Source organism: Paralichthys olivaceus, chromosome 1 (assembly GCF_024713975.1).
Source record: "Paralichthys olivaceus isolate ysfri-2021 chromosome 1, ASM2471397v2, whole genome shotgun sequence".
Classification (NCBI taxonomy): domain Eukaryota; kingdom Metazoa; phylum Chordata; class Actinopteri; order Pleuronectiformes; family Paralichthyidae; genus Paralichthys; species Paralichthys olivaceus.
This window is the reverse complement of record NC_091093.1, coordinates 30397093-30423225: the sequence shown is the minus strand read 5'-3', so window position 1 is coordinate 30423225 and position 26133 is coordinate 30397093. Positions and strand designations below refer to the sequence as shown.

The 26133-nt window shown below is 47.6% G+C and overlaps 1 protein-coding gene across 6 annotated transcripts; it reads right to left on the bottom strand.

Annotated features, from left to right (window-relative positions):
- Positions 1–486: 486 nt before the first annotated feature.
- Positions 487–26133, bottom strand: fhod1 (formin homology 2 domain containing 1). Of its 6 annotated transcripts, XM_069530689.1 has the most exons (27): positions 25864–26124; positions 21808–21914; positions 20272–20336; positions 13754–13821; positions 13488–13593; positions 13084–13178; positions 12863–12974; positions 12644–12738; positions 12330–12473; positions 11689–12101; positions 10612–10719; positions 9931–10023; positions 9271–9297; positions 9087–9137; positions 7870–8030; positions 7702–7797; positions 7138–7310; positions 6448–7026; positions 6119–6274; positions 5833–6015; positions 5577–5696; positions 4623–4784; positions 4348–4538; positions 4069–4261; positions 3743–3920; positions 2977–3153; positions 487–1612 (listed from the first exon to the last, which is right to left on the bottom strand). In XM_069530689.1, the coding sequence occupies exons 1-27, from the start codon at positions 26026–26028 to the stop codon at positions 1530–1532; spliced, it is 4101 nt and encodes a 1366-aa protein (XP_069386790.1). In that variant the 5' UTR covers positions 26029–26124; the 3' UTR covers positions 487–1529. The 6 variants fall into 6 exon arrangements, with proteins under 6 accessions (XP_069386790.1, XP_069386797.1, XP_069386793.1 ...); XM_069530696.1 differs by lacking the exon at positions 10612–10719 and having other exon boundaries at positions 25864–26133; XM_069530692.1 differs by lacking the exon at positions 9271–9297.

Genomic DNA, 26133 nt, shown 5'->3' with positions numbered 1-26133 from the left:
TTTCATTCAGGATGTTCCAGATGTTCGTCTCCCCAGCAACATCTCCCAGTTCCTCCTCGAGCACGCTGAGGTGCACCCTGTAGTCAGCTGGGAGTCTGGGGGCCAGCGTGCCCAGGCCCGACCACCACGCCCAGGCCCGACCACCACCTGCAGCTCAGGCCGACACAGAACCCGTCGTCACTGCAGCGACTCCATGTTGCTCCTTCAGAGCCGAGCTCTTCTGAGCTGCTCTATGTGAGGCCCCTGGGAACAAGTGGAAGACCTGACCAGGGCCCCCGGACCACACACAAACCCCTCCTCCGTCTGGTGGAGCGTTTTATTTTGTCCTGTGGCGGCCTTCAAAATAAAAGCTTATGAAACTTCACCAGTAAGTTGTTTTAATCAATTATCAACTTTTATAATAAAAAAAAATACAGTTTTTAATAATAATGAAGGTTTTTCTAAGAATCAGAGACGTCGACATTTTAAAGAAAACGAACAAAACTGTTGCATTTTATAAAAAAAAACTTTATTACTTAGAACATGGAACAGGTTCACTCTTCCTCTAATGTTTCTATAAAATGTTCATCTTCCTCTTTAAATTAAAACGGTCTTCGTCAGCAGAGTCACACAAACTGACCTGAAGCAGCTGACACACACATACACACACACACACGCACACACATACACACACACAGTGCTGTGATAATGACATGTTGTGGAACAAAACAGTTCAGTGATTTAAGTCTGATTAGTTCTGTGACATGAAGTGTGTGTGTGTGTGTGTGTGTGTGTGTGTGTGTGTGTGTGTGTGTGTGTTGGTTTTAAAGGTGACGTCTCACCTGGTCTGAGTCTGAATCTCTCGTGAGGACAAATGATATTTGAACCACAAACGTCAGTTAAATAAACCTTATTTACTTTCTGTATTAATATTTAACATGATCATTAAATGTTTTAAAGTCTCAGTTCATCAGTTTCCTGCTTTAACTTTGATTCATCAGCTGAATCAATGAGAATATTGATCAGTGATTTAATTTTAAAACACTCTTTACATTCAGTTCGATTCAGACTCAGACTTTAGTGAAATGTTGGTGAAAGTGATTTTTACTTCATGTGTATTTTAAATATCAAACATTTTAAAGTTTGGATTTTATGTGTGTGTGTGTGTGTGTGTGTGTGTCATTAAGAATTAAAACATGAACTTTTTAAACATTGAAACTTGTGAATTTGTGAAAAGGTTTGTTCGTGTATTTAAAAATGAAAAACAGCTGAGAGTGTGTAGTTCAGTGTGTGTATCTGTGCGTGTTGTGCAGTGTTTTGTGTGTCTGTGTGTGTGAGTCAGCTGCTGTTGTTCAACATGTTAATTTCAACACGTTATAAAACCACACACTGATTCTCTGGGTTTTAACTGTTTCCACGTGAACAGTGTTGACAATAAAGTTTGTTCAGTTTGAATCAGTCACTCCTGTCGGTGGGCGGAGCCTCTCATCTGATCAGCTGACCTGATTCCAGTCTCTTTAATCAATAACGATCAGCGATCGATCGATCGATCAGACTTTGTCTCCCGTCTTGTTGCTGAGTCCCAGAGCCTGAACCACGTCCAGACTGAGGCCGCTCCTCAGAGTCCTCCTCACTGCAACACAACACAGACACACAACACAGACACACAACACAGACACACTCGTGTTAGCAGGTATGATTCTCTCTCGTATGATCGTCACAGAAAAAAAACTCAGGTTTACTTAGAAATAAAAACAAACAATAACAAAAATGTTGTGTGTCTGTGTGATGTGTTGCTGCTTTGTCTGTGTGATGTTGTGTGTCTGTGTGATGTTGTTGTGTGTCTGTGTGATGTTGTTGTGTGTCTGTGTGATGTTGTTGTGTATCTGTGTGATGTTGTTGTGTGTCTGATGTTGTTGTGTGTCTGTGTGATGTTGTTGTGTGTCTGTGTGATGTTGTTGTGTGTCTGTGTGATGTTGTGTATCTGTGTCATGTTGTTGTGTATCTGTGTGATGTTGTTGTGTATCTGTGTGATGTTGTTGTGTATCTGTGTGATGTTGTTGTGTGTCTGATGTTGTTGTGTGTCTGTGTGATGTTGTTGTGTGTCTGTGTGATGTTGTGTATCTGTGTCATGTTGTTGTGTATCTGTGTGATGTTGTTGTGTATCTGTGTGATGTTGTTGTGTATCTGTGTGATGTTGTTGTGTGTCTGATGTTGTTGTGTGTCTGTGTGATGTTGTTGTGTATCTGTGTGATGTTGTTGTGTGTCTGATGTTGTTGTGTGTCTGTGTGATGTTGTTGTGTGTCTGTGTGATGTGTTGCTGCTGTGTCCACACACCGAACATCACTGTTGTTTGTCTGTTTGCATCTTACAGCTCCATGTGACACACACAGGAATCAGGTGTGTCGTCCGTGTGAGGTTGTTGTCGTCGGACGAGCGAGTTACTTTCATGTGCGACATCATAAAGTCGCAGCTCAGAGTCTCACGGTGAAAACTACACCGACGACGCACAAAGTGAGGTCGACACACAAACGTCGTTAATGTTGGTGGAAGCTGTGACGTCACCGGCCACGAAGCTACGCTGTGAATGTGTGACGCTGCCCTGACGTTAATCTGACCAATCACGTGCAGCGGTGAGTTCTGACGTCATCTCATTAACCGATCAATATTACTGCGGCTGAAAGTTTTCGTTCAGTGTTCGGCTCTCGGCTGCGTGATGACTGCGAGTGGCGGTGGAGGTCGGGGCGTCCTCCGCAGCAGCAGGTCGATCTGATTGGACGATCATGTGACGGATTAAGTGATGAAGTGAAAACACAGACGTGAAGCTGCTCAGATAACGAGGATGTTGTGAACACAGAGCCGCTGTTGTGTCTCAACAGAGTCTGAACCAGAGCGAGGCGGCGAGGGGGCGGGGTCACGACCTTCTGAAGATGCAAGCCACAGACGTCTGCTCACATCTGACCTTAAAGGAACATTACGACATTTCTCTGTACTTACATGACTTCCTGTTGAGTCGGGAGCGTTTGCGGGTCTTGGGGCTTGAAGCTCTGTCTGAGGGATTCTGAGTAACGGATTTGACCAGTCGGTCCATGATTTCGTCTGTGGCGTCGTCCTGGGAGCTGGTCCCGTCGTCTCTGGCTACAGACATCTGACACGGACTCACCCTGCCGAGACCTGCAGACCAGAACCAGAACTTAACCCAGAACAAGGCTGGAGACCAGGATGTCCAGAACAAGACTCAATCTGTCTTCACTGTGAAGAAAGTCTGAGACGTTCACTGATCACTGACATTAAATAAAGATGGATGACATGTCTGATACGAACGCTGAATCACTGGGGGTCAAAGTTTGTCTGTTAGCTGTCAACCATAACGTCTCCGCCCGTCTACGTAGCATCAAATAACGAATTAAAACCAAACTGATCAGAAACGTAAACACTTGAACATCAGTGTGATGAGACAGAAACCATCTTTGACAAACGTCTTCTTTTTTTTGGTCCATGTCCAATCTGCTAACATGGATGAGGCGAGGTTTATGACCTATACTGCAGCCAGACACTAGGGGGCCACAGAGAGACACTGACGTTACTTCAGGGAGCCGTCATGTACGATCAGATCTGACTCAACACAGATTCTGAATCAAAAAATGGAGGCTTTTATTTTGAAATAAAACTAGTAACAGCTTCCTTCCTGTGATGTGATGTCAGACAAAGCATCTTTAAAGTAACTAAGTACATTTACTCAAGTACTCGGACTGAGTCTTACTGCGGACGGCTCTGGAGCGTCTCAGGCCTCTCGGGTCGACACTCAGACTGACGTCGCTGCTGATCAACAGGTTCTTCATGTTCTCATGCTCCTCCTCCTGAGCCGACTCCGCCTCTGTCGACACGGAGACAGGGGAGGGACTGTCCGGGTGAGGCACCGCCCCCGAGAACTTCTCCGTCTGAGAGGAAGATGAGGAGGATGAAGAACAGCTGAGTTGGGATCAAACACAACTAAAAATAACCAGAGAACAATGGAGCCGCTCTGAGCGTCTGTCGTGCTGCGACCTCTGACCTCCCCGCGTGCGTCAGGGTCAGCGGGGTCGTTACCTCGGTGATCATCTTGCCTCTGGTCTTGGTTCTCTCTCGGTGAGCGGCTCGTTTTCGTTTCAGGGTGACGACTCGCTCTCTGGTCGTTCGATACTCGAGAGCGAACTCGCTGATGATGCGACAGAAGCTCGTGACCTTAATGTCTCTGATTGATGATGACGGCTGACCCAGGAACAGCAGGAAGGAGTGGAACCTGACACACACACACACACATCTGTGTTATTGTGCGTGTATTTAGTGCACGTGTGTGTGTGTATATTGTGTGTGTGTGTGTAGCACCTGTTAATGACCCTGCGGTGCACCACCTTCAGGATGATGATCCTTTGTGTACAGTCCTTCAGGAAGTCCGTCATCTTGTTCTTTAGCCCTGCCTTCATTTCGTGTTTGGTGACCACCTTCAGGTTGTCCCATGATGCTTTGCAGCGTCTCTCCAGCTGGACCAGGTTCTCTGCGAGCAGCTCGAAGTCCACCTGCAGAAAAACTCACCTGTCACAACCTGAACAAACTGAAGCTCATCACAGAGCTACAAGCAAACACGTGACGCAGAGCGGTACCTTGGCAGAGCGAGTGATGGCAGGAACCTCCGAGTAGACGTCAGAGGATTCTGGGTAATTTTCCACCACCAGGCTGCAGGTGTGATGGAGCAGAGACTGACGGTGAACAGTGTCCTTCACCTCCACCACCTTCTCCAGGTAACCCAGCTCAAAGCCTTTAGCCTGGACACACACACACACACACACACACACACACACACACACACACAGGTTGTGATTACAGATAACATCTGTTGTCTCTTCAAACAGATTTGACACTGATCTGTGAGTTGCGTGTGTGTGAGATATGTGTTTGTGTGTGTGTGTGTCTGTGTGACATGTGTTTGTGTAATGTGTGTATGTGTGTGTGTCTGTGTGATATGTGTTTTTGTGTGTAATGTGTGTGCGTGTGTGTGTCTGTGTGATATGTGTTTGTGTGTGTAATGTGTGTATGTGTGTGTTTGTCTGTGTGTAATGTGTGTGTGACTGTGTGACTTGTGTGTGTGTGTAATGTGTGTATGTGTGTGTGTGTCTGTGTAATGTGTGTGTGTGTACCAGTTGTGTTCCTCTCTCTGACTGTCATATCTAACATGTGATGACTCCCACACGTGTTCGTATGATCTCATCACAGAGGAAACACTGCACATGTTTAACCTGATTAACACCTGAGGAGGTGAATGTCAGCCCCCCCCCCCCCCCCCCCCCCCCCCCGCTTCATGACATCATCAAACAGTGACTCTGCAGCTCATTCTGAGGGTTATCATCCAGTGGACTCAGATTCCCATAATGCATTGTGAAAGTAGTGTGCGACTCTGGTCATTGACCATCATGAATGATTCTACGGACGAATGAAAGAAAAGTGTGGGACGGACGAGACGAGAGAGAAAACTGATCCGTCACAGAACGTCTGTTGACCTTTGACCTCACGTGTCACACGAGTGAATCACTCGTGTGGAGGAGACTTCGTGTTCTTACGCTGGAGCTGTTGAGAAAGTTTCCGATGGCGAGCAGCGTCGCCAAGATCCTCCTGAAGGTCTGATTGGACGCCAGCTGCTCCATGCCCAGCTTCAGGTCGAACAGCGGCTCTGCGATCTCCTGCAGGGGGCGACGCACATGCATTCATGTTAACAATGACCATCAGTGGTCACATGACCTCACTTTGACCTATTGATTCACATCATACCATGATGACATCACATTCAATGACCACGTGACGCTGCGTGTGTGTTACCTTCTCCAGAGCCTCGTAGTTGAGCTTAAAGGCCCACAGCTGCAGTCGGGGGGTCAAGGCACTGATGGAGGCCAGGCTGCACAGGAACTGCTCGGCCGTGCCCAGAGGGACGTCAGGATTGGCCAGTTGAGCCTCCTGGATCCTCTGCTTCTCCTCGTCGGTGGGGGTCATGGTCAGGATCTTCTGCTCAACATGGGGGGGGGGGGGGGGGGGGGGGGACTGTGTTAGAGGTGACCTTTCACCTCTAACACAGTCATCATAGACTCAGACAGGAAGTACATGTTACCTCTATCCCCTCCTTGCTGATGGCGAACTCGTCAAAGTTGAGGATGGCGGTCTTGATGACGTGGACGGCCGGCAGCACAGTCATACCGATGTTGATGGCGTTGCTTCTCTTCGAGTCCAGAACCAGAATCTCAGACTTCTTGGTCTCAGGTCCTTTCTGCACAATCAGACACGTGGTGTTAAAATGTCCCCGTGGCAGCGCTCTGACCACGACCTGCGGCTACTTCAGCGTTCACACTCAGCGAACTTCGTTAAATGTGAAATCAATTCAATCATCATTCAGAAAAATCAAAAACCTATTTTGCTTAAATCATGACCAGGTCCGGTTACCTTGGCGACGTGAAGCTCCTTTGCCTTAGACTCAAACAGGTGTTCGAGGCGGGCGGTGTCCACCGCCACCTTGTCGAGAGACGCCCACACCGTCCCCCGGCCGAAACGACACCTCTCAGGTCTGTCAGCCTGCTTCAGCTCCCTCCAGAACAACTTCACCGTCTTCTTCTTCTTCAGCGTGGACGCCGCCAAGGACGAGGGGGGAGGAGGAGGAAGAGGAGGAGCACCTGGAGGAGGGGGAGGTGGTGGAGGAGGAGCCATGCCCCCAGGTGGTGGAGGTGGGGGAGGAGGAGGAGGGGGAGCCATGCCTGGGGGAGGAGGGGGTGCGGGAGGGATGCCAGAGAAGCAGGCGGAGGCGGAGGTGGAGTCGAGCGTGTCCATGTCCAACACGTCGATGTCCTCCTCGTCCAGCAGGTCGGAGAAGTCCAGGTCTTTGATGCGCAGGGCAGCGGCGCTCGGCTGCAGCTGGTCCCAGGCGTCGGCAGGACCCCCGGGGCCCAGCGGGGTCATCTGGGTGGTCTCCAGGCGGCGGGCGGGGCCCTCCACGTCGATGCTGCTCTGCTGCCGGATGTAACGGCTCTGATGGTGACATGTTTACACCGTTTATATGAAGGAGTGAATTAACGTTGTTTTACCACGTCAGCTTTCATCCCGAGTCACATGACGTCACGCACAGGTCTTCACTCTGACCTGTCGTTCTTCAGCCAGTCGAGCCAGCGCTGCCTGGGCGGATCCTTCCAGCCCCTCCAGCTCCGCCCTGCGGGAGGCGCTGCTCTCGGAGGCTGCAGAGGGCTCCACTGAGCGCGCTTTGATGCTGGACAGACGCTCCAACACACGACCCCGACCGCCATGGTCTTCTCCACCTGAGAGGAGGGAAACACAACAGAGATCTCACTCTGCCTCTATTTCCAGAAGAGGAAAAAGTCACAGGTGAAGTGAAGCAGCAGATTTTTGTCTCCGTGACGTCCACTTCTTCAGCCCCCTCCCAGAGGTCAGAGGTCAGCAGGTGCTCTAAACAACCTCGAACAGAAGCTGTGATGTAATAAATTATATAACTGATTGAACGACAAAGTAACTTTGAGTGAAACAAAAGAATCTGCTTCAACATATAAAATGTGTTTTGCTGAACTCGGCTCGTTCTTTCTCGTCTGATTCGCTGCAGCCTTGAAATGTTAAACGGTTCACGTTGTTTGTGAACGTTCACTCGTTGCTGATGCTCCGTCAGCTGCAGTGTAGGAACATGTGCTCCCTCACCGGCCTGGAAGCTCCCCGTGTCCTCGCTGGTGTCAGCGGCGGTATCGGTGGTCGGGTCATTCTGGGAGTGTCCGTTTGCGTCCGAGCCGCTGGAAGCTGCAACAACACAAACGTGTCACGGTGTTGTCATGTTTTTTATGAAGTAAATGTTTATTTCTGTTTTCTGACCGTGACGTGACGACTCTGTGGCCCCTCCCCCCTCATCTGCAGCGGGCTGAAAGCTCGGGGTTATGACGTCATCAGACGAGGACAGCCTGGACTGGCTGAACTGTTTACTTCTTCTCTTTTTCTCCCACTGTGTGGCGGCCAGGCTGCGCAGGAAGCCACCTCTGTGGGGGGGGGTGACATGGAGTCAACATGGCCGACACACAGCAGAACGTTCCGATCAACTTTAAAATGAATTGATCACTTCATTGATTCGATTTTTAATCATTAGATTGAACAGATCGTCCTGAACCCTGAATCAAAACATTTCACTTTTTATTTTTATCATTAAATCTCATGTTCAGACTCAAACTGCAGAAAAACATCAAACCCCACGAACTGACGGTATCATGTGTAATCTACACCATCACCACTAGAGGACGCTATATCTGTCACATCTTCAGTAGGACCCACTGCTCTCATAGACACAGACAGGGGGGGGGGGGGGGCGAACACGCTGACAGTTTGAGTCTGAACATAATGACGATAACAAACTACAGACGAACAACAGGTGAAGGAAACACGTCATTTAATCAATCACAATTTTCACCAGATTCATTTTTATTTTTCAAAACCAAACCAGCTGCAGGCAGATTAAAAACACACGACACACCAGGATCCGAGAATCAGCCCCGCCACCACCAGCAGCAGCAACACACACACACACACACACACACACACACACACACACACACATACACGTGGAAGATTAGACCTGGTCCAGGTGTGAGGAACCACAGATGTGCTGCTGCTCTGTTCTGTAATGAAACATCTGGACTTCATGTCTGTGTTTAGAAGCTTCACAACAATCACAGTCACTTGTTCTGATCCGAACCACAACAGATCCAGACCAGCTCCGGATGGATGGGTGAAGGGGGGAGGGGATGACACTGAGGTGCAATGACTCTGACCTGAACGAATTCAACTCACCAGAGGAAAAAGTCACGGCTTTGATTTTATATTAAAAAATAATAAAACAACATGAAGTTGAATCTTTTGATTCTTTTCTCTAAAACTGTTTCAGGTGTAAGGACGAGACTCAGACCCTGCAAACAGATCACCACAACCCAGGCTGCAACCACACACAGACACACAAACACACTGCGAGGCACCAAATGCAGAAGAGCCCGGTTGTCCACCCTCCAGCTCCCAGCATGCAGTGGGGCTGCAGCAGTACTTACTCAAACCTCTTTAGAACCGGCTTGTCCTGATTTACATTACAGTCATCTGAGCTGCAGAGACACAACACAGAGCTGAACAACACACACACACACGCACCAACAGGTTTCCCATCATCCTCAGCTGCTACGACACAAAACCTGATGACAGGTCTGTGAAGGAGGGGGGGGGGTTACGTGTACTCACCAGAAGAGCGAGTCAGACTCCCCAGAGCTGGGGGAGGGACGAGGGAGGAAAAGAAGAGAAAAGACGACGGAGGAGGAAAAGAAAGAGAGAGAGAGAAGGATTAGAGCAACAGACAAAACAATAACATTTTATGATGGAGAGAGAGAAAGAGCGAGAGCGTGGTGAGAGTCAAACCAAAGAGAAAATCCAGAAGAAAAAAAAATATATTTTACGAACAAGATCCAGAAAATTCAGAAAACATAAGATCAAGAAAAGAGGTGATGAATAAATGAAAACTAGAAACATAAAAACCTGGAGACGATCCAGAGAAAAAGAAAGGATCCAGAAATAAAATCACCGTGACATCATGAAGAAAGGATCCAGAAATAAAATCACAGTGACATCATGAAGAAAGGATCCAGAAATAAAATCACAGTGACATCATGAAGAAAGGATCCAGAAATCAGCCAGATGGAATAAAAAAATGATAATCGAGAAAAGATCCAGATGTTTCCACATTCACAGCTGAATTATAACAGTGACTTAAACATTTGTGCAAATCCAGAATAAAACTTTAAGTCATGTTGATCTACGACAAAACTGTGATCATACATCTGCAGCATTGTGGTTACTATGGTTACCACACATCCCAGTACAGCCCACCTCGTCCGTTTCACTCACTTGAATCCGCTCTTAGGCTCCGCCTTGTTGCTCGACTGCTCCGGATTCAACTGGGATGACTTCTCCTGAAAGACGACGTCTGTGGGGGACGAGCTGTATAAACACAGTATAAATTCTTAAAACTTTTTCTGACAGTTCATCCAGCTGCTGCATGTGTGTGTGTGTGTGTGTGTGTGTGTGTGTTTGTCTTTTATCTTTGCGAGGACCTGATATAATGATCAGTCGGTGTTCTGACCTTCAGGTTTCAGACCTGGCGTCTTCACAAAGACAGAAAAGTATTAATCTGATTTGCTGCAGCTACCTGAGGGGACGTCCTGTGTTCTGAGGTCAGAGGTCATCACCTCGGCCTGAGTGGTCAGTGTGACTCCTGCTAAATGTTTCCAGGTGAACAGCTGATTTTTTTGATTCAAATGTGAAACATCAACTTTCTATGATTGTGGAATTCACAACATGGCCAAAAGTATGTGGACAGCGGAACAACAACAGATTCATTGATGTGCTGCTCTCACAGCCTCCACGCCACCTGAGCTGATTTTATGAATCCTTTAATTTTAATGACCCACAGAACTTTCCTCTAGCGCCACCCTCAGGTCACTGCAATGCAAATTACAGCCTGCTGGAGAGTGTGTTAGTGATGTTTCCACAGACTCAGCTGCTCTGAGGTCAGTCTCAGTTACAGACCTGCCGGCCGCTGAAGACTCCTCAGAGATGGAGCTGGCTTTGGAGAATAGTCTGGACCTCCTGCCCAGACCAAGGGCCAACATGTGGTGACTGAGGAAAGAGCGACTCCTAGTGGTCCAGACACACCACAGCAGGGGGGGGACAGCACACCAGTGGTTATATCAGAGACAGAGAACCCACACCAAGTCAAACACAAGAAGAAGAACCAGGACCAGATCCCACATTAGATCAGCTGCAACTATCTTTTTATAGATTAGTCTGCAGATTCTTTACGGGATTAACAGTTTGGTTGTTTAGTCAGAAAAGAAACTGTAAATAAAGATGGACGTCACGTCTGCACCTCCTCCTACTGGCCAGGAGTGAAATCCAAATATCCTGGATACAGATTGTGCCACCTTGTGGTGATGCAGTGGTCATTTGGTCAGGTGCAGTAGTGATCGTGGCATAGAGCTGCAGCTTCGAGGCCCCGCCAATACACACACACAACCAATCACAAGTCAGTTTCAGCTGTCAATCATGGTATCTTGGACAGTTTCATAAAATCAAACAACAGCCAGCCACCAGGGGGCAGGAGCTGTCATGTCGTCCACCTGTATTTACAGTCTACGGTCAGAACCATTAGGAAACACCACAGAAACCCAAGAGGAAGGGGGAGGGGTCACTGGGAGTGGGGGTCAGAGGTCGTCTTCCATCGAACGTTCGGATCAAACTGAATTTGAGAAAACAGCTGGAAAATTCACAGCGAGCGAAAGTGTTGATGAGGTTTCTAACACGTGACGGTCGACACCAGTGTGGACGAGCTGTTAACAACAACACTGATCTTTCCGCAGCACGATTTATACGTCATGTCCCGCCTCCTGCTGCTCTACAGGCTCCGCCCCTCCCCTGAATGTCCCCCACACGTTCCTATTGTTGTGGACGAGTTGGACAATCAGCTGCTTCACAGGACAAACACTAACAAACCCCACTGTCCTGAGTTTATGTCTGACGACAGCTTTTGACTCTTTGAGCATCTCAGGTGACGATAGCGTGACACGTTTCTGAAGAAGAAGAGAATAGTTCAGCTCAGTCACTTACGGGCTGGATGGCGTCTTCGTGTCCTGCTCTGCGGTCATGGTGCCATTGGCGGCGGTGTGAGGGGGCAGTGGGGACCCTCTATGAGACCCAGACGGACTGGGGGTGGGACTGTCGGGCTCGGAGCTCAGCGGAGACGAGGCCCTGCTGCCGAGTCCCGCCGTGGGGCTCGGAGAAGAGGCGGAGGAGATGGTGGGGGAGATGGGGTTGTTCGCGGAGGAGGGAGAGAAGACAGGGGGGATGGGTGAGGTGGAGGGGGAGGAGCCTGCAGAGGAAGACAGGAGGTCGGGGAGGTTTTGATTGGACGTGCGACGGCTCCTCCTTCCCTCCTGATCGCTGGTGACCATCTTTCTTCTTTCTTTACGGACGTGAGGGGCGGAGTCGTCGACCTCGCCGTCCTCGTTTCTCAGAGCTGTCTGCAACACACACACACACACACACACACACACACACACACAGACACACACACACAGACACACACACACACACACAGACACACACAGTTTCACTTGGAGTGACTGGAGGCTTCATGTTTCCTGATTGGTACAGAGACCTGATGATGTCGTTCTTTGCGTGTTTGTCAGTTGTGTGACAGTTTTGTGTGTGTGTGTGTGTGTGGTGTGTGTGTTGTTGTGTACGTTTACCTCGTACACAGCGAACTGAGCCCGCAGGTCGGTCTCCGTAATCTTGTTGTTCATGTGTTTGTGGATGATGTTTTCCATCCCCAGCTGCTCCAGACTGTCTGTGACGTCGTAGAACGAGTCCTGATCAGGAAGTACTGCCAGAGTCTGACACACACACACACACACACACACACACACACACACACACACACACACACACACACAGCTCAGTCATAGCATCCAGATATTGTTCCACATCCTGACTGGGTCTGAGTTTCTGTTGAGGCGTTGACTGTGTTGAGTGACTGTTTAAAACTTGTTGACTGTTTCTTCACCTTGTTGATGAGCGTCATGGCGAACATGAGCAGCTCAGTGTCGGAGCCGTTTCTCTCCTCCAGAACATCCATCACGTAACTCCACGACTTCACACCTACGACACACAAATATTTAGTCACGTTTCATATCCTGTGATGTCACATGATTACAAGTTTAACCGAGGTCACATAGTGCGTGTGTGTGTGTGTGTGTGTGTGTGTGTGTGTGTGTGTGTGTACCTCTGCGTGTGTCCACCGTGTTCACAGCGTTGATCAGCAGAGGACTGTTGGACTCTGAATATTCCACAAACACGATGAGAAGCTTCAGAGACGTTTTCACCACCAGACGAGACTGAAGAGAAACACATTCGATTACTGTCCAGCAGGTGGCGTCACAGCTTTAAACCCACGGCCTCATCCTGCGTCTTTCAGTGATCTTACTCTGATAGAGACAGACTCACCAGACTTCCTGTCAGAGTGTAGAGCCACTGAACCGTCTCGTTGTGGTTTATCACTCCATTCATCCCGTCCACAAAGAGCATGATCTGACTGAGGGCTGACCACACACACAGACACACAATTACACACGGCTAAAGACCGTCCGTCCTGTCGTCACCTACGTGGGCGTCGTCTACCTATACTTGACTCTGATTGGTTTGTAGACGGGCGTGTGCTGGTCGTGTTGGTGTGATAGTCCAGTATTGGTTGTGTGCATGATGTGTTTGACAAATGTTGGAAGCACGTTGGTAAAGTATTAGTCTTGTGTTGGACATGTGTTGGACACGTGTTGGACACGCATTGGACACACGTTTTGGGTGGAGCAGCCCTTTAACCCTCAGCGTGTCCTGTCTCAGGTGAGTCTCACCTCGCAGGATGTAGTTCTGATAGTTGTGGTCGGCCTCGGCTCCAACCTGAATGAAACATGTCAAACCCTCAGACGCCACGAACTCTGGAACCAGGTCTTTATCATCCTGAGAGGGGGAGAAGAGACACGTCTGTCAAACTGTGGACAAGACACATCAACTTCACACGTTCAACCAGGTCGTGGTTCGGAAACAAGGGCAAGGTTGATTTATTCCAGAGAATTGATCATGAAGCTCTGATGTGTCGGGACGTTGTTGTGGGTTTTACCTGGAAAAGCTGTTTGAGAGAGAACAGAGAGCGTCTGAGCTCTGGACCCTGAGAGTTGTACAGTTTCTCTGAAACACATAAGAACAGGAAACAGGAAGTCACTTCAGGTTCACTCAGTCCAGACGTACAGTTTCTCCTGAAGGTGGCGCTGGAGCAAAGTTCATAGTGTGAGCTGAGATGTTTAAAGTGAACAACAGCGTGGTCACGAGGTCCCAGTGACCTGACGTCTCACAGCATCATGTGATCAAGTTTTCATTCTGTTAATATCACATCATGTGAATCGGCTTCATTTTAAACTGGATCTCAATCAAACCATCTCTTCTGAGGCCATCAGGTGCGGACACACAAGTGGACACCAGGTGGAGACAGAGAGCTGTGACACATCATGTCCGATGGTGGCCTGGACAGGAACGACTGCGGCTCGTACAACCGCTTTCACATTCCGGACACTCCTGTGGCTTCTGCTGAGTGTGTGTGACTGTGTGTGTCCTTGATTTGTTACTGTTGTTATCACTTCAGGAACTTTTCCGTGATAAACACTGACCTTGTCAACAACCGGTGGACCTCATGGGACCCAAAGCCTGGTCCTATCGAGACAAAACTACTTCACCACTAACACTACCAGCACCTCTGTCATAGCTCACACAGCTCACAGGCAAACACTCGCAGTGACACACGTTGTGTTGACACATGAACGTGATTCAGGCAACTCGACCGACATGATTCACTCGACATTTTGTCTCAGACGCAGCTACTTCCTGTCTTGTTTTGGATTTAAGCTGAAATCATTGAGAATCTTCCAGCGAGCTTCGACCTGAGCAGGGAAACTGTGCTGACGTCCAATCAGAGGCTGAGAATGTATAAACAATCTGAGGGAAAGACCACATCAAACCGTTCATGAGAAAATGAACCCGTGATACAAATCAAAGCAGAAACACACGCAACAGCAAGTCATGGTTGTCATGGGAACTTATAAAATAAATGAGGCCCTCTTCCTCTCCTTTTGCCATCAGCAAAATAACCATCCCATAATAACAGTCACACTCTTCATCATCATCATCACTCAAACAGTTCAACCTTTACTAAAGAGACACGGTTCATTAAATGAATCAGTTAACGAAAAATAAACAGTTATCCCTGTCCCTCTGTTATCTGTGTTTCCATGACGTTGCGATCAGCTGTTTTCAGTCTGCTGTCAAACTGACTGAGTAAATATTTCACAGGACGACGAGACAGAATCAGTGAATCTCCTCGTCAGCACAATTTCACACGAGCGGAGAGTCAGAGAGACAAAGGTCGATCTTCAGATTCAGGTCATTGTGTTTCTCTGTTGTTGCAGTGATTTTTTTTTTTTTTTTTTTTGTGACGTCTCCACTGAGAGAAACACTGAAACCACAGACTCCACGTTTCTCCTGGAAATATTCCTCTGGTCTGCTGCATCGCTGGAAACTTTAGGATTCAAAGTGGAGCAGTGCGAGTGTGGAGGCTCCAGCAGGTTTAAGAGGTGTCATCACTTTAAATTACTCTGTGGGAGAAACTGCGACCTGTCATTTCAAACTAAATTACTAGCGAACAGATGAGAGATGGACAGTTTGTGATATTTCCACAATCACAGAGAGAGAAAACACACAGAGAGTTTAACAAGAAGCTGAATAAAACCCGAGACTGACGCAGACAGCAGCACCCTGCAGCTCAGGGACGAGCGGAGACACCGAGGAACAAAGAACGGCTGTGTTTCACATCAGTCATACAAAAAAAAAAAGAAGTCTGTCTGGACCGTTAAAGATGGAGCTGAATGGAAAAGAATCCATCCCAGAATATTTCACCACTGTTCACATGTTTCACCACAGGAGCTGAGTGTGGATTCACAGGACTAAAAATAAATGATGACGTCACAGTTTTCTTGTTTCCCCACAAAGTCCAACACTGAGTCAGAGACAGATTTCCAAAGTTTCACTGGAGCTGAGGAATTTGATCTGTCAGAGATACATGCTACATACATGTACATGCTACATACATGCTAAAGTCCAGACAAGCATCTTTAGCCCCATATCAGTAACAGCTTCGTACACACTTACACCTGAAAACGTGACCTGGTCATGTGATGTAAACAGGAAGTAGATTGGTTCCAATCAGGAAGAGAACGTGGGCGTCTGTGTCATCATGTCTCAGTTTCTGCACTGAACACACAACACTCGAGTTTTCAAACTGTAAATCATAGCTGCGGCGATGTGGACATCAGTGTGGACGAAGCCTCATTGTTGTGGTTTTATGTCGAACTGAAAAAACGTCAACACGTCTCTTTGAGTTTTAACTGTTGTTCGGACAAACTGAAGACGTCGCTCTGAACTCTGGGAAACTGACATTTTTAAAACAAGAACGACAACAATACATAACTATAAATATAGATATATGGTTTTAAAACTCGATGAATGGCTGAGTCCACAACTGTGTTCATCTTCACATTATTCCAGACTTCAAAAGTTATTTTCTTGAATGAATCTTCTTTTAATTCACTAATTTAATAATCATTTCAGCTCCAGATTACTGATGGGTGTCAAATAACGACACTGCCACATACAGTGGGGGTCAGGAGGAGAATCCAGGCTCTTTCCTGGTGCCTGTGATTCACCTCCTGACAGAAGCTTAAAGGTGGAGGGCACCAAACTGTTGTTTCCTCATCGAGCTCGAGTCGTCCACAAACTTTGACCCAAGATAGACGGCGGCCAAACGCAGCAACAGCTGAGAGGACTGAGGACGGAACATCCCTGGATCACAAACACACACCAGCTGAGAGTCTGTGAAATTCCTCCCTCCTGACACACACACATACACACACACACACACGCACGTGCACGCACGCACACACACACGTACAGTATGTTCATGTGAAGGAGTCTTGTTGCATTCATGTTCAGTCGGTCATCCTGTTATAAAGAGCTTTGTGGGAAATAACATTGTGCTCATATTTCACAGACATAAATAAAGTGAGACGTAAAACTTATTTTAAGTTCTGACGGTCAAAGTTTCAGCAGGACGTCTGTCCCCGAAGCGACACGTCCCTCGAGGGGGGGAGTCGACCGTAAGAATAGACACATCAAATCAGCTCAGGGTTCGTCTGCCATTATTCATTTTGAGTTTTAAAACTGGATGAAAAATAATAACAACACTAAACTCAACCAGAGCAGCAGACAAACTGTCAACTGATGTCACATTTACCACTTCCTGGTCACACGCCCTCGCCAACCAATCAGGAGACAGTTCTGGAGTTTAATGGGGGGATTAATCTGATTGTGACACAACACAAGTCGTAGCTGTGACAGTGGACGATGCTTCAAACGTCCTTTTGGTGCTTGAGACACCGGAGAAGTTCTAACGAATGTTTCTTTAGCATTATGATGTCACAGGGATGGAGAGACAGAGGGAGAGAGGGGGAGAGAGGAAAGGACAGAAGAACAGAGAGAGGGAAGGATGCTTGTGTTTTTCCTGCAGACAGGAAGTGACCCAGATAAACTCTCTGGTATTTCCTGTTTGTGCCATTGTTGCTAATTTGACTCTAAACTGAGCGGAGAACATTATTTAGAGAAAAACCTCAGAACCACCACCGGGCTGCTGGGACCACGTCTCCGCGCCGGGTGACGGTCAGAGCAGCCATGATTGTAGTTTTCTCTCTGAGAGCTGAGAAGAACCAAGACGTGAGGGTCGAGACAGAAAAACTGCGACTGCTGGTCAGCGAACGCATCATTAGCTTCGCTGTGTTGTGTTTACAATCCTGTCAGGTCGTAGGAGCTGGAGACGCCCACCCACGCCTGGAGCCTGCAGCCATTGGATGGTCCTAGCTGTCAATCACACTGTTCAGACATTTACTTATCTAGATCTTTTCTAGACTTGATGACACTCAAAGCTTCTCTGCTGGACAGTTTGCCATTCACCTGTTCACACACACACATTCATACAGCGCATCTATGGGCAGCACAGCCGACAGCGGCAATCTGGGGTTAAGAGAGTTAGAGGGTTCGGTGTCTTGCCCAAGGGCACTTCGGCATGCGGACTGGGAAGACACAGCTGCTCCGGCAAACCGTGGTAAATAAAGACCTGCTGCTAGACTCAGTCAACACACACACACACACACACACACACATACACATACACACACACACACACACACACACACACACACACACACACACACACACACAGAGCAGGAGGAGCGATCTGATCACAGGATAGACGTTCGTGTCAGATGTGAACTGAACGTTTGTTTGACCCTGATGGCAGCGAAGGAGAGAGAGGTTCTGATTTCACCTCTGTCACTCACAACAAAGCGCAGCCTCAGAGGAGGCAGCATGCTGGGAAATCCCCTCCACAACAGGAAGGGCTGGGTCATGCCAGGCAGCACGGGGGGGGGGGAGAAGTGTGGCAGCAGGAACTCTGGGAAATGCTCAGTGTTTCCCAGGGAAGGTTAAAGTTATGAAGTGAAGTCTGAAAGTCACTGATCTCCTTCCTGCTCCTCAGAGGATGAACCTTCCTCTGATGCCGCTCTCAGAAATAACATGTCGGCTCCTCGGCTGGTCGGACTGAGAACAGTCGAAATAAAAATAATAACAATAATAATAGTAAGTGAACACGGAGCAGAGCAGAAGAACTGTGCACGTCTGAACACGTTCAGGTCTGTGATGAAGTTCAGCCCCACAGTGTGTGTGTGTGTGTGTGTGTGTGTGTGTGTGTGGGGGGGGGGTGTCATCACTGACTATGTGTAATGATGAGTCCCAGTAACTTCCTGTCATTCAGAGGGAGGGGGGGGGGTCACTGAAAGGTCAAAAGTCAGACTCCATGTTTGAGTCATGTGGAGGAGGAGGAGTCTGAAAACAGGTTTAATTCTGTGTCGCTGTGGAAACAGATCCGAGCTTCAGAATGAGCTTCAACACGAATCAGCTCAGATTTAATCTCATTACGTTTTTTCAGTTTTCAGGACGAGTGGTGACAGTCAACGAACAGCAGCTCCTCCCAGGACGCGTCTCTGTTCACAAAACGTCCTCACATGGTTTCAGACCCTTAAAGGAACTAAACGTCACGAATGATTGAAATCCTGCCCGGTGCTGTTGTGTCCAGCGGCTGTGAACACAAACACGACACGATTACAAGACGAGACTGAGATCTGAGGTTTGTTCTGCAAGGATCTCATCAGCAGAACCACTGAGTGGAGAGAGAAACTGAACTCTCACACACACACTCCATCACTTTCGAGGACATTATCTCTAATTACATTGATTTCCTGGAGACTCACTCTAACTTTCATCATGGTAACAACTTACATCAACCTCAACTAACCTCAACTAACCAGTGTTTCTCTTAAAAAGTCTCTTTGGACCAGTTGTGTGGATGTTTTTCAAAACAGGAGATTCCCTGAACAATGGCGGTTCTGTCCTGATCTCCCTGTTCACACTCTCTGTCTCTGTATGGAAACTTGAGGCCGTCCAGCAGAGCAGACGTTCTCACTGAGGCTCAAACTCTCAGACGTCACAGTGAGCAGAGGTTCACTGACACAACACCTGTCCTGCCTGAACAGAGAGGAAATAAGAGCCGAGGATGAGGAGCAGGAATCAGATTTCATCATCTTCATCGATAACGTGCTGCTGCGGGACGAGTCCTGACAAGAGCAACAACACTTCTCTTTCATTTGTCTTTCTGTGGAACAACGTGAGTTAAGCCTCCGTCTCACGTCTCCTTCATTCTGTCTGGAGAACATCTTTAAACTCCTCCTCCCGAGTCCACACGTTCAAAACTACACATCCCACAATGTCAAATGAACAGAGCGAGCAGCGAGTCCAGAACTTGATGTTCCCAAAGAAAACAACAGTTATTGTAACATGTGCAGAATGTAAACAACACAACACTGAGGCTGTGGCCACATGACCACTCACCTGTAAACAGGAAGTGGATTGTCTACTTTGCAGTTGGTTGCTTAGTTATAGAAAATAAAACGAATGATGAACAGCGAGGGTGAAAACAAAGAGCAGAGGTTTCTGAGAACGTGGGCGTCTGCATCACTGTTGACAAAAACCTCTGTTTGTCCAGAATCAAACACAACCTCAGAGTTTTCAAACTAAAACAAGACGAGCGGCGTTTACACCGACCTCCTGCTGCGGACACACTTGAAGTCACGCCACCGCGGCTCGTGTGTCAGGAGTCGGTGCAGAAACCTTCAGGGAGCGACTTCACTGGTGAATCTGATCACAACAATCTTTTATCTTTATTTTCTGAACAGACGTGACACTGTTTTTCTGAGAAGCTGCTAGATCTGAGGAAAACCTGCAGCTGACTGAGAAACACGTCACTGTGGTGAGAGAATGGACAGAGAGAAGGAAAGAAGAGAGAGAGAGAGAGAGAGAGAGAGAGAGAGAGAGAGAGAGAGAGAGAGAGAGAGATCTCCTGACCGAGAGTTTCCCCTGACTCATCACCGCTGTGCTGCAGGAGGGACGAGTTGGTGGAAAGAAGAAATAGGAGGAGATAATTACCGAGGATGGAGTGAACACGAACAGAGAGCTGAGTCCTCAGGATCAGAATCGGCTTCTTTCCTTTTCTGTGGAAAAATCAAGAGAGAGACAGTGAGAGTGTGAAGCTGCAGCAGAGAGAAACTGGTTCAACCTCAGTGACACTGAGAAGGTCTCAGGCTGCACTCACACAACTGTCCCGGTCTTCGAACAGAGTTTTCAAAGTAAAACAAACTCGTGCACCAACGTGCACTGGACGTGTTGGTGTGAAGACACTGATGGAATAACAGATCGTCTTCTCCGCACGCAAACAGTTTTTATTTTATTTTAGTGAGCAAAGTCTCAGTAACTCTAGTATCTGATTCTCTACGTTGCTCTCGGAGCTGATGCTGGTTGTTTTCTTCTGGAAGGAGGTCATGTGACAGGAGCCTGTAAATAAAGATGGACGACAGGTGTCCACTTCCTCCAGAAGCTAAAATAAAAACTGATCAGAACGAACTAATATGAGATTCAATGAGACTAGATTAGATGTTTTAGTTTTGTCCATGTCCCATCTGCTAACATGGAGGAGGTGGGGTTCATGACCATACAGGGTGATCAATGGATGTCATGTCGTCCATCTTTATTTACATCATCATCAGTGACTGAGCCTCTCTGAACTGAACCCAGAACAGTTTCCTCATAAACCTACAGACTGAGGCCTGCTGGGATCAGAGTCTGGAAAGAAGGACGGAATGGAGGTATGGAAAGAATGAGAGAGGGAGGGGGGGGAGAGGGAGAGAAAGAGAGAGAGAAAGAGAGAAAGTAAGAGTTTGTGTTTGTCTAAGGATAAAAAAAGGAACAATTATGAGATTTTTTTAGCGCACACACACACACACACACACACACACACACACACACACACACAGTTTCCAGGTCCTTTTCCAATGACGTGTTCACCACATTTATAAACCCTGTAGATCTTTACAGCTGCCAGAGACTCAGCTGGGAACACACACACACACACACACACACACACACACACACACACACACACACACACACACACACACACACACACACACACACACACACACACACACACACACACACTGCACTAATGTGTCCAGTGGGGGGGGTCGTGCTGGTGGACTGTGTGTTTATCACTGTTTCACTGAATCAACTTTAAAAACAGAACGTTGTGTTTTCATGACTCAGCAACAGTCACCATGATTCGCTGCAGTTTCATCTCCGGCTGATGTGAAGAATGTGGATTTAATTATTTGATTCTGAGGCCGCTGACGTTGAACCAGCAGAAGAGGAGGAGGTTAAAGGTGTGTTTGGTAAAGTTCATGCTCGCTGGTCGTGTCCTTGCACACAACAACAAAGGAAACAATGGAAAAGACTTTGCAGCCACTTTGTCAAGATAAGAACGAGCACGAGCCTGAAGCTGCTGGAGGAAACAATCCAGAGCCCAAACTCTTCTGTTGGTGCTTCTTCTTTCTTCTCATTGAACTTTGTGTTCTTTGACGTTTAAGTGAAAAAACGAGAATGAAACAGACGGAGACAAACTGTTCTTACTTCACGTCTTCGTAGAAACTCTCCAGCTCGTCTCTCTGCTCCGACAACGACGAGTCCAGGTCCAGGTAGTTCCCATTAGGAGACAACTGAAGAGTGCACTCCTCCAACTGAGAGAGGGACGGACAGACAGACAGAGACAGTTAATCTCTGTAAACTAAGTGTGTGTGTGTGTTATATTTCACTTTCGTAATAAAGAGACTGAATGAAATAAATACTGTCGGAGTTTAAAACAGTTTAAAGGTTTGTGAGAGTGAAGCTGATCTAATAACGACCCACAGAATAAACAGATGATGAAACATAAACAGAAGCTACAGAACCTGTTCTACTGAAGAGCTCAATATTTCTACATCAAATAAGAGCCATGAACGCATCATCACACCCGCTCACGTATAAAGACGTCTGACGTTAAACACCTGAACTGATCCACAAAAACATCCACGTTCTACAGTGAGTCCCACTCACTCAGGTTTCTGGAGGTTTGTGGTGGATGACGAAAAGATCAGGAAGTGATGTCACACTGAATCTTTAAATTCGTGTTTTCACGTCGGATGTGAAAAAAAAACCAGTGCGACGTGAACTCTGAAGGTTTTTACAGAATCTAAATCTGCTTCAGTGCGATGACACACGTTGATGAATCAGATGTTAACATTTAATAATGAACTCTTTACCGTGTGTGAACAGAGGAAGGTGGTGTCGCTGGGTTTTAATCACAGGTTGAGTTAATTAATGGCTCTGGGCTCAGAGCTGTTGTTGAACAGGATCCTCTTTACATTCTTTATCCGTCAGTTTTATTCCTGACTGAGATTCATCAGCTGTTAGTGTTCACCTGATCCGAACAGACGTCAGAGTCAAGATTAAAACCAGATTAAAATAAATATAAACCTTCAGTAAGCTCTTTCCTGTTTGATGAGATTGAGTCTGACTGTGCTTCTTCTGCTGAATGTTAACACAACCAAATTAATACTGTTATTATTGGATCATTGATTAAGACGCGTCAGTGAAACGAGAGAATGTAACTGAGGTTCCATGAATTCTGGATGAGCACCAGACAGCGGTGCTGGATGTCTTCATCTCACATACGTGCAGGTCGAGCAGTTACACCAGCAAAGTCACCTGTGACCATAATGGGACGCACATCCCGGGTGTATAAAACTCACAGCGTCACGCAACCCTCAGGTTACGAAGCTGCAGGCGACAGACTTAACGGACCTTTCAGGGGTCAAACGGCGTTGCAGCCAAATCCAAAACAATGGAAGTAACTGGAGACTGATTCTTCACGTGTAGTCAAACACAACACGCCTCCGTGCTCCGGCAGCGCTGGTTACCCCTTTAATGTCTGATGAAAGCGTCGTGTGAGATGAGCAGCAGACAAACCAACCTCCTCCACTTCCAGAAGGTTCTGTCTATTTCTGCAGCGCCTCTGGGCCTGGCAGGCCGAGCGTCGTGCGGCTGTGAGTCATGTTGAGATATGAAAATGGAAACGAGGCCAGAGAACGATCGACTCCCATGTTGAGCTCAGTGTGTATGTGTACCTGCAGAGTGGCATTCCTCTGTGCACACACACACACGCACACACACACCACCTATCTGAAAACACACACACACTCACAGAGCTGCACTGTGACCAACACATGACATCACCTCCACGTTCTGAGCCGATGACGTCACGTGGAGCGACGAGGTTCATTTCCGACCTTCACAACGTTTATGATGAAAACATCTGAAACTGAATTGACTCAAGTTGTTTCCCAAACTTTTATAAAAACAGAGAACAAGTTAGGAAACGAACTAAGTTAACGATTCTCTCCGGTCTGTGCTCAGAGCTTCCCCCTGTGCCATCTTTGTGCTAAGCTAGGCTAACACTTTCCCCTGCTTCCAGTCTCTGTGCTAAGCTAGGCTAACAGTTTCCTCCCAAGTACTTGATGCTGTTTATATCTCAGTGTATAATGGTTCCTCCGCTGCTCCACACTTGCAGAAGGAGAAGCATGTTCAGCTCTTATCAACACTCGGTTGTTAGTATTACATCCGTCCGTCCATCCATCCTCCTTATCTCATATTTACAGGTCCCACCCTCTTCCTCCAACCCTCCGCTCGGCCCGCAGCAGCCAATGACGGGGGAGAACTAGTCCAGAGAAGCAGGAACGCTGCAGAAGACTTCATGTGGAGAATCCAGTCTCCACATTGATCCTATCAACTCATCCACAGAAGAGGCCGCGGCTGCAGGTCGAGCCCCGGGGCATGGTGGGAACAATTAGGGTTTGGTTGGAGGAATGTAATCTAGTGGGACCGCCACTCGCTGGTCTTTATCTGATGCTGCTGATTCCAGCGGCCTCCGAACGCCTCGCGGCCTGACGTCTGTCTCGCTGCGCTGATGAATTTCAAGCTTCCGCTCAAACACGTCTTAATAAAAGTGATAATTTACAGCGTCGACAGGTCGCAGCAGAAACGTGAAACTGCTGAGTCAGCGAAAACTGTTCAGGCACAAACAGACTAACTGTGACTTTATCTCTGTGAGTGAAGCGAGAATGACTGAGTCACTGACACATGGAGCAGACTTCACTTCCTGTTGGGAAAGCGGGACTTCCTGCAGCGTAGTCCTCAGAGGACATTGTATTACTCAGGACTTTAAATTCTTAGGAGAAGAAGTTGTGAGCACTGTTGTATTTGTAATCGAGTATTTCCACGTACTCTACTTTATACTTGTGCTTCACTTCATCTCTGGACCACAGAACCTGAGGACGACTGTGGTCAGTGCATCGGACCAACAACCAGCAAGTCACAAACACGATAAGAACACGTTCCAGTCCTCAGACCTGCGGACTCCAGAGTCTCTACACTTAGACTTCACACTGAGACCTAGTCCAGACCTTACGGCCTGAGACCTGCAGGAGTCTAGAATCTGAATTAAGACCTCATGACCTTCAGACCTCAGATATGCAGAATTCTAGAGTCTGAATATTCAACCCCAAAGGTTGAAGTCCTCCAGAGCTGAGACCAATAGGACACTCGAGTCTAGACCTTCAGACTCAAGACCTTCAGTCCCCAGAACTGCAGACCTTCTAGAGTCCAGACCTTCAGTGTTTCATGGTGTCCTTGTTCTAAAAGTTCTTTTGGCTCTTGTTACTTGAGCATCGGGGACAAAAATCACCTGAGTCATACTGCTAACGATAACAAGTGTCCCCCATAGACCCCCTCAGCAGGTCCTCCAAATGCCAGGACTACACCAGACAACCCCCCCCCCCCCCCCCTTAATGAGTCGGAACCCCCCTCCCCTCAGTCCAGAGATCCAGAGAACCAGGTTCAAGTGAGAAAGGAGTAAAAACCTGTTTGTTCTCTGACCGAGAAACTTCAGCTCCTCAGTATTTGGTTGTGTTGCAGTTTGTAGAATGTGGCTCCACCAACAGAGCGCTGTGTTTCTGTCCTCAGAGTCCAGACCTGAGAGGACAGTGGGGACATGTCCACACCTCCGTGTAGCGAGGGAACCTGAGGGTCTGGCTTCTGAACTTTGGGCAATAAAACAATCTCAATTTTGATTTGGACACTTTGTCGTTTGCTGCTCCACAGGATGTTTGAATGTTTTACTCCAGGTTGAACTTTTTTGAATTGAATCAGATTCATGTTTTATGTACTTAATAAATGTTAATGAGGAGCTGCCAGGCTGAAATAACCTCAAACCAAACCTTATGTTAAAATGTACTAACTTAATGTGGAGCCACATGTCAGTGTGTGTAGATATCTGCCTCTATCTGCTGTGATTAAATAGTAGAAACCAAAGCTGCTGACATCATTAGATTTATCTCAAATTAAAATGTCAGAATCAATAATGACTTCTCTCCACGAAGGATGAAGCGATGATAAATTCAACTGTGTGATTTTTAAATGGAGTTTGGTGTCAGTTTGAAACGAGTCTTACTTCAGTGTTTGTTTCCTTCATTTTATTTAAAGTTCTGTTAAACTAATCTCTGGGTTCTGATTGGTTCTGTTCGGGTCTGTTGTCCTGGACGAAGCCCGGGACGGTGACCCTCCTCCCGGCAGGTACCTCCGTGTGTGACCCACCTTCAGCGGCGGCTCCAGCAGCTTGTGGATCCCGGGGATCTGCTCGCTGAGCGGCAGGTTCTCCTCCACCTTCACCGTCGGAGGTCTCCGAGGTTCGGGGAAGTTTGTACAGATGAACGGGTCCGAGTCCTCCAGGAACTGGACCCGGCAGACGATGGAGGCCATGGCCGAGTGACCGCAACCCAGCGGCGGCGAGCAGAGTGAGAGCGGGTCGGTGCGGAGGTTCGAGGTCCACGGAGGTATACGTCAAGTGGGCGGCGACAAAAGACG

What these genes read in the sequence shown, in the direction of transcription:
- fhod1 (XM_069530689.1), bottom strand. Translation starts at nt 26,028, where the DNA reads ATGGCCTCCATCGTCTGCCGGGTCCAGTTCCTGGAGGACTCGGACCCG. An exon ending in CCGGTTCTAAAGAGGTTTGA is followed by an intron (nt 8,031 to 9,086) that starts GTAAGTACTGCT and finishes CCCCCCCCACAG; the next exon opens with AGGTGGCTTCCTGCGCAGCC. An exon ending in GAGGCAAGATGATCACCGAG is followed by an intron (nt 3,921 to 4,068) that starts GTAACGACCCCG and finishes TCTTCCTCTCAG; the next exon opens with ACGGAGAAGTTCTCGGGGGC.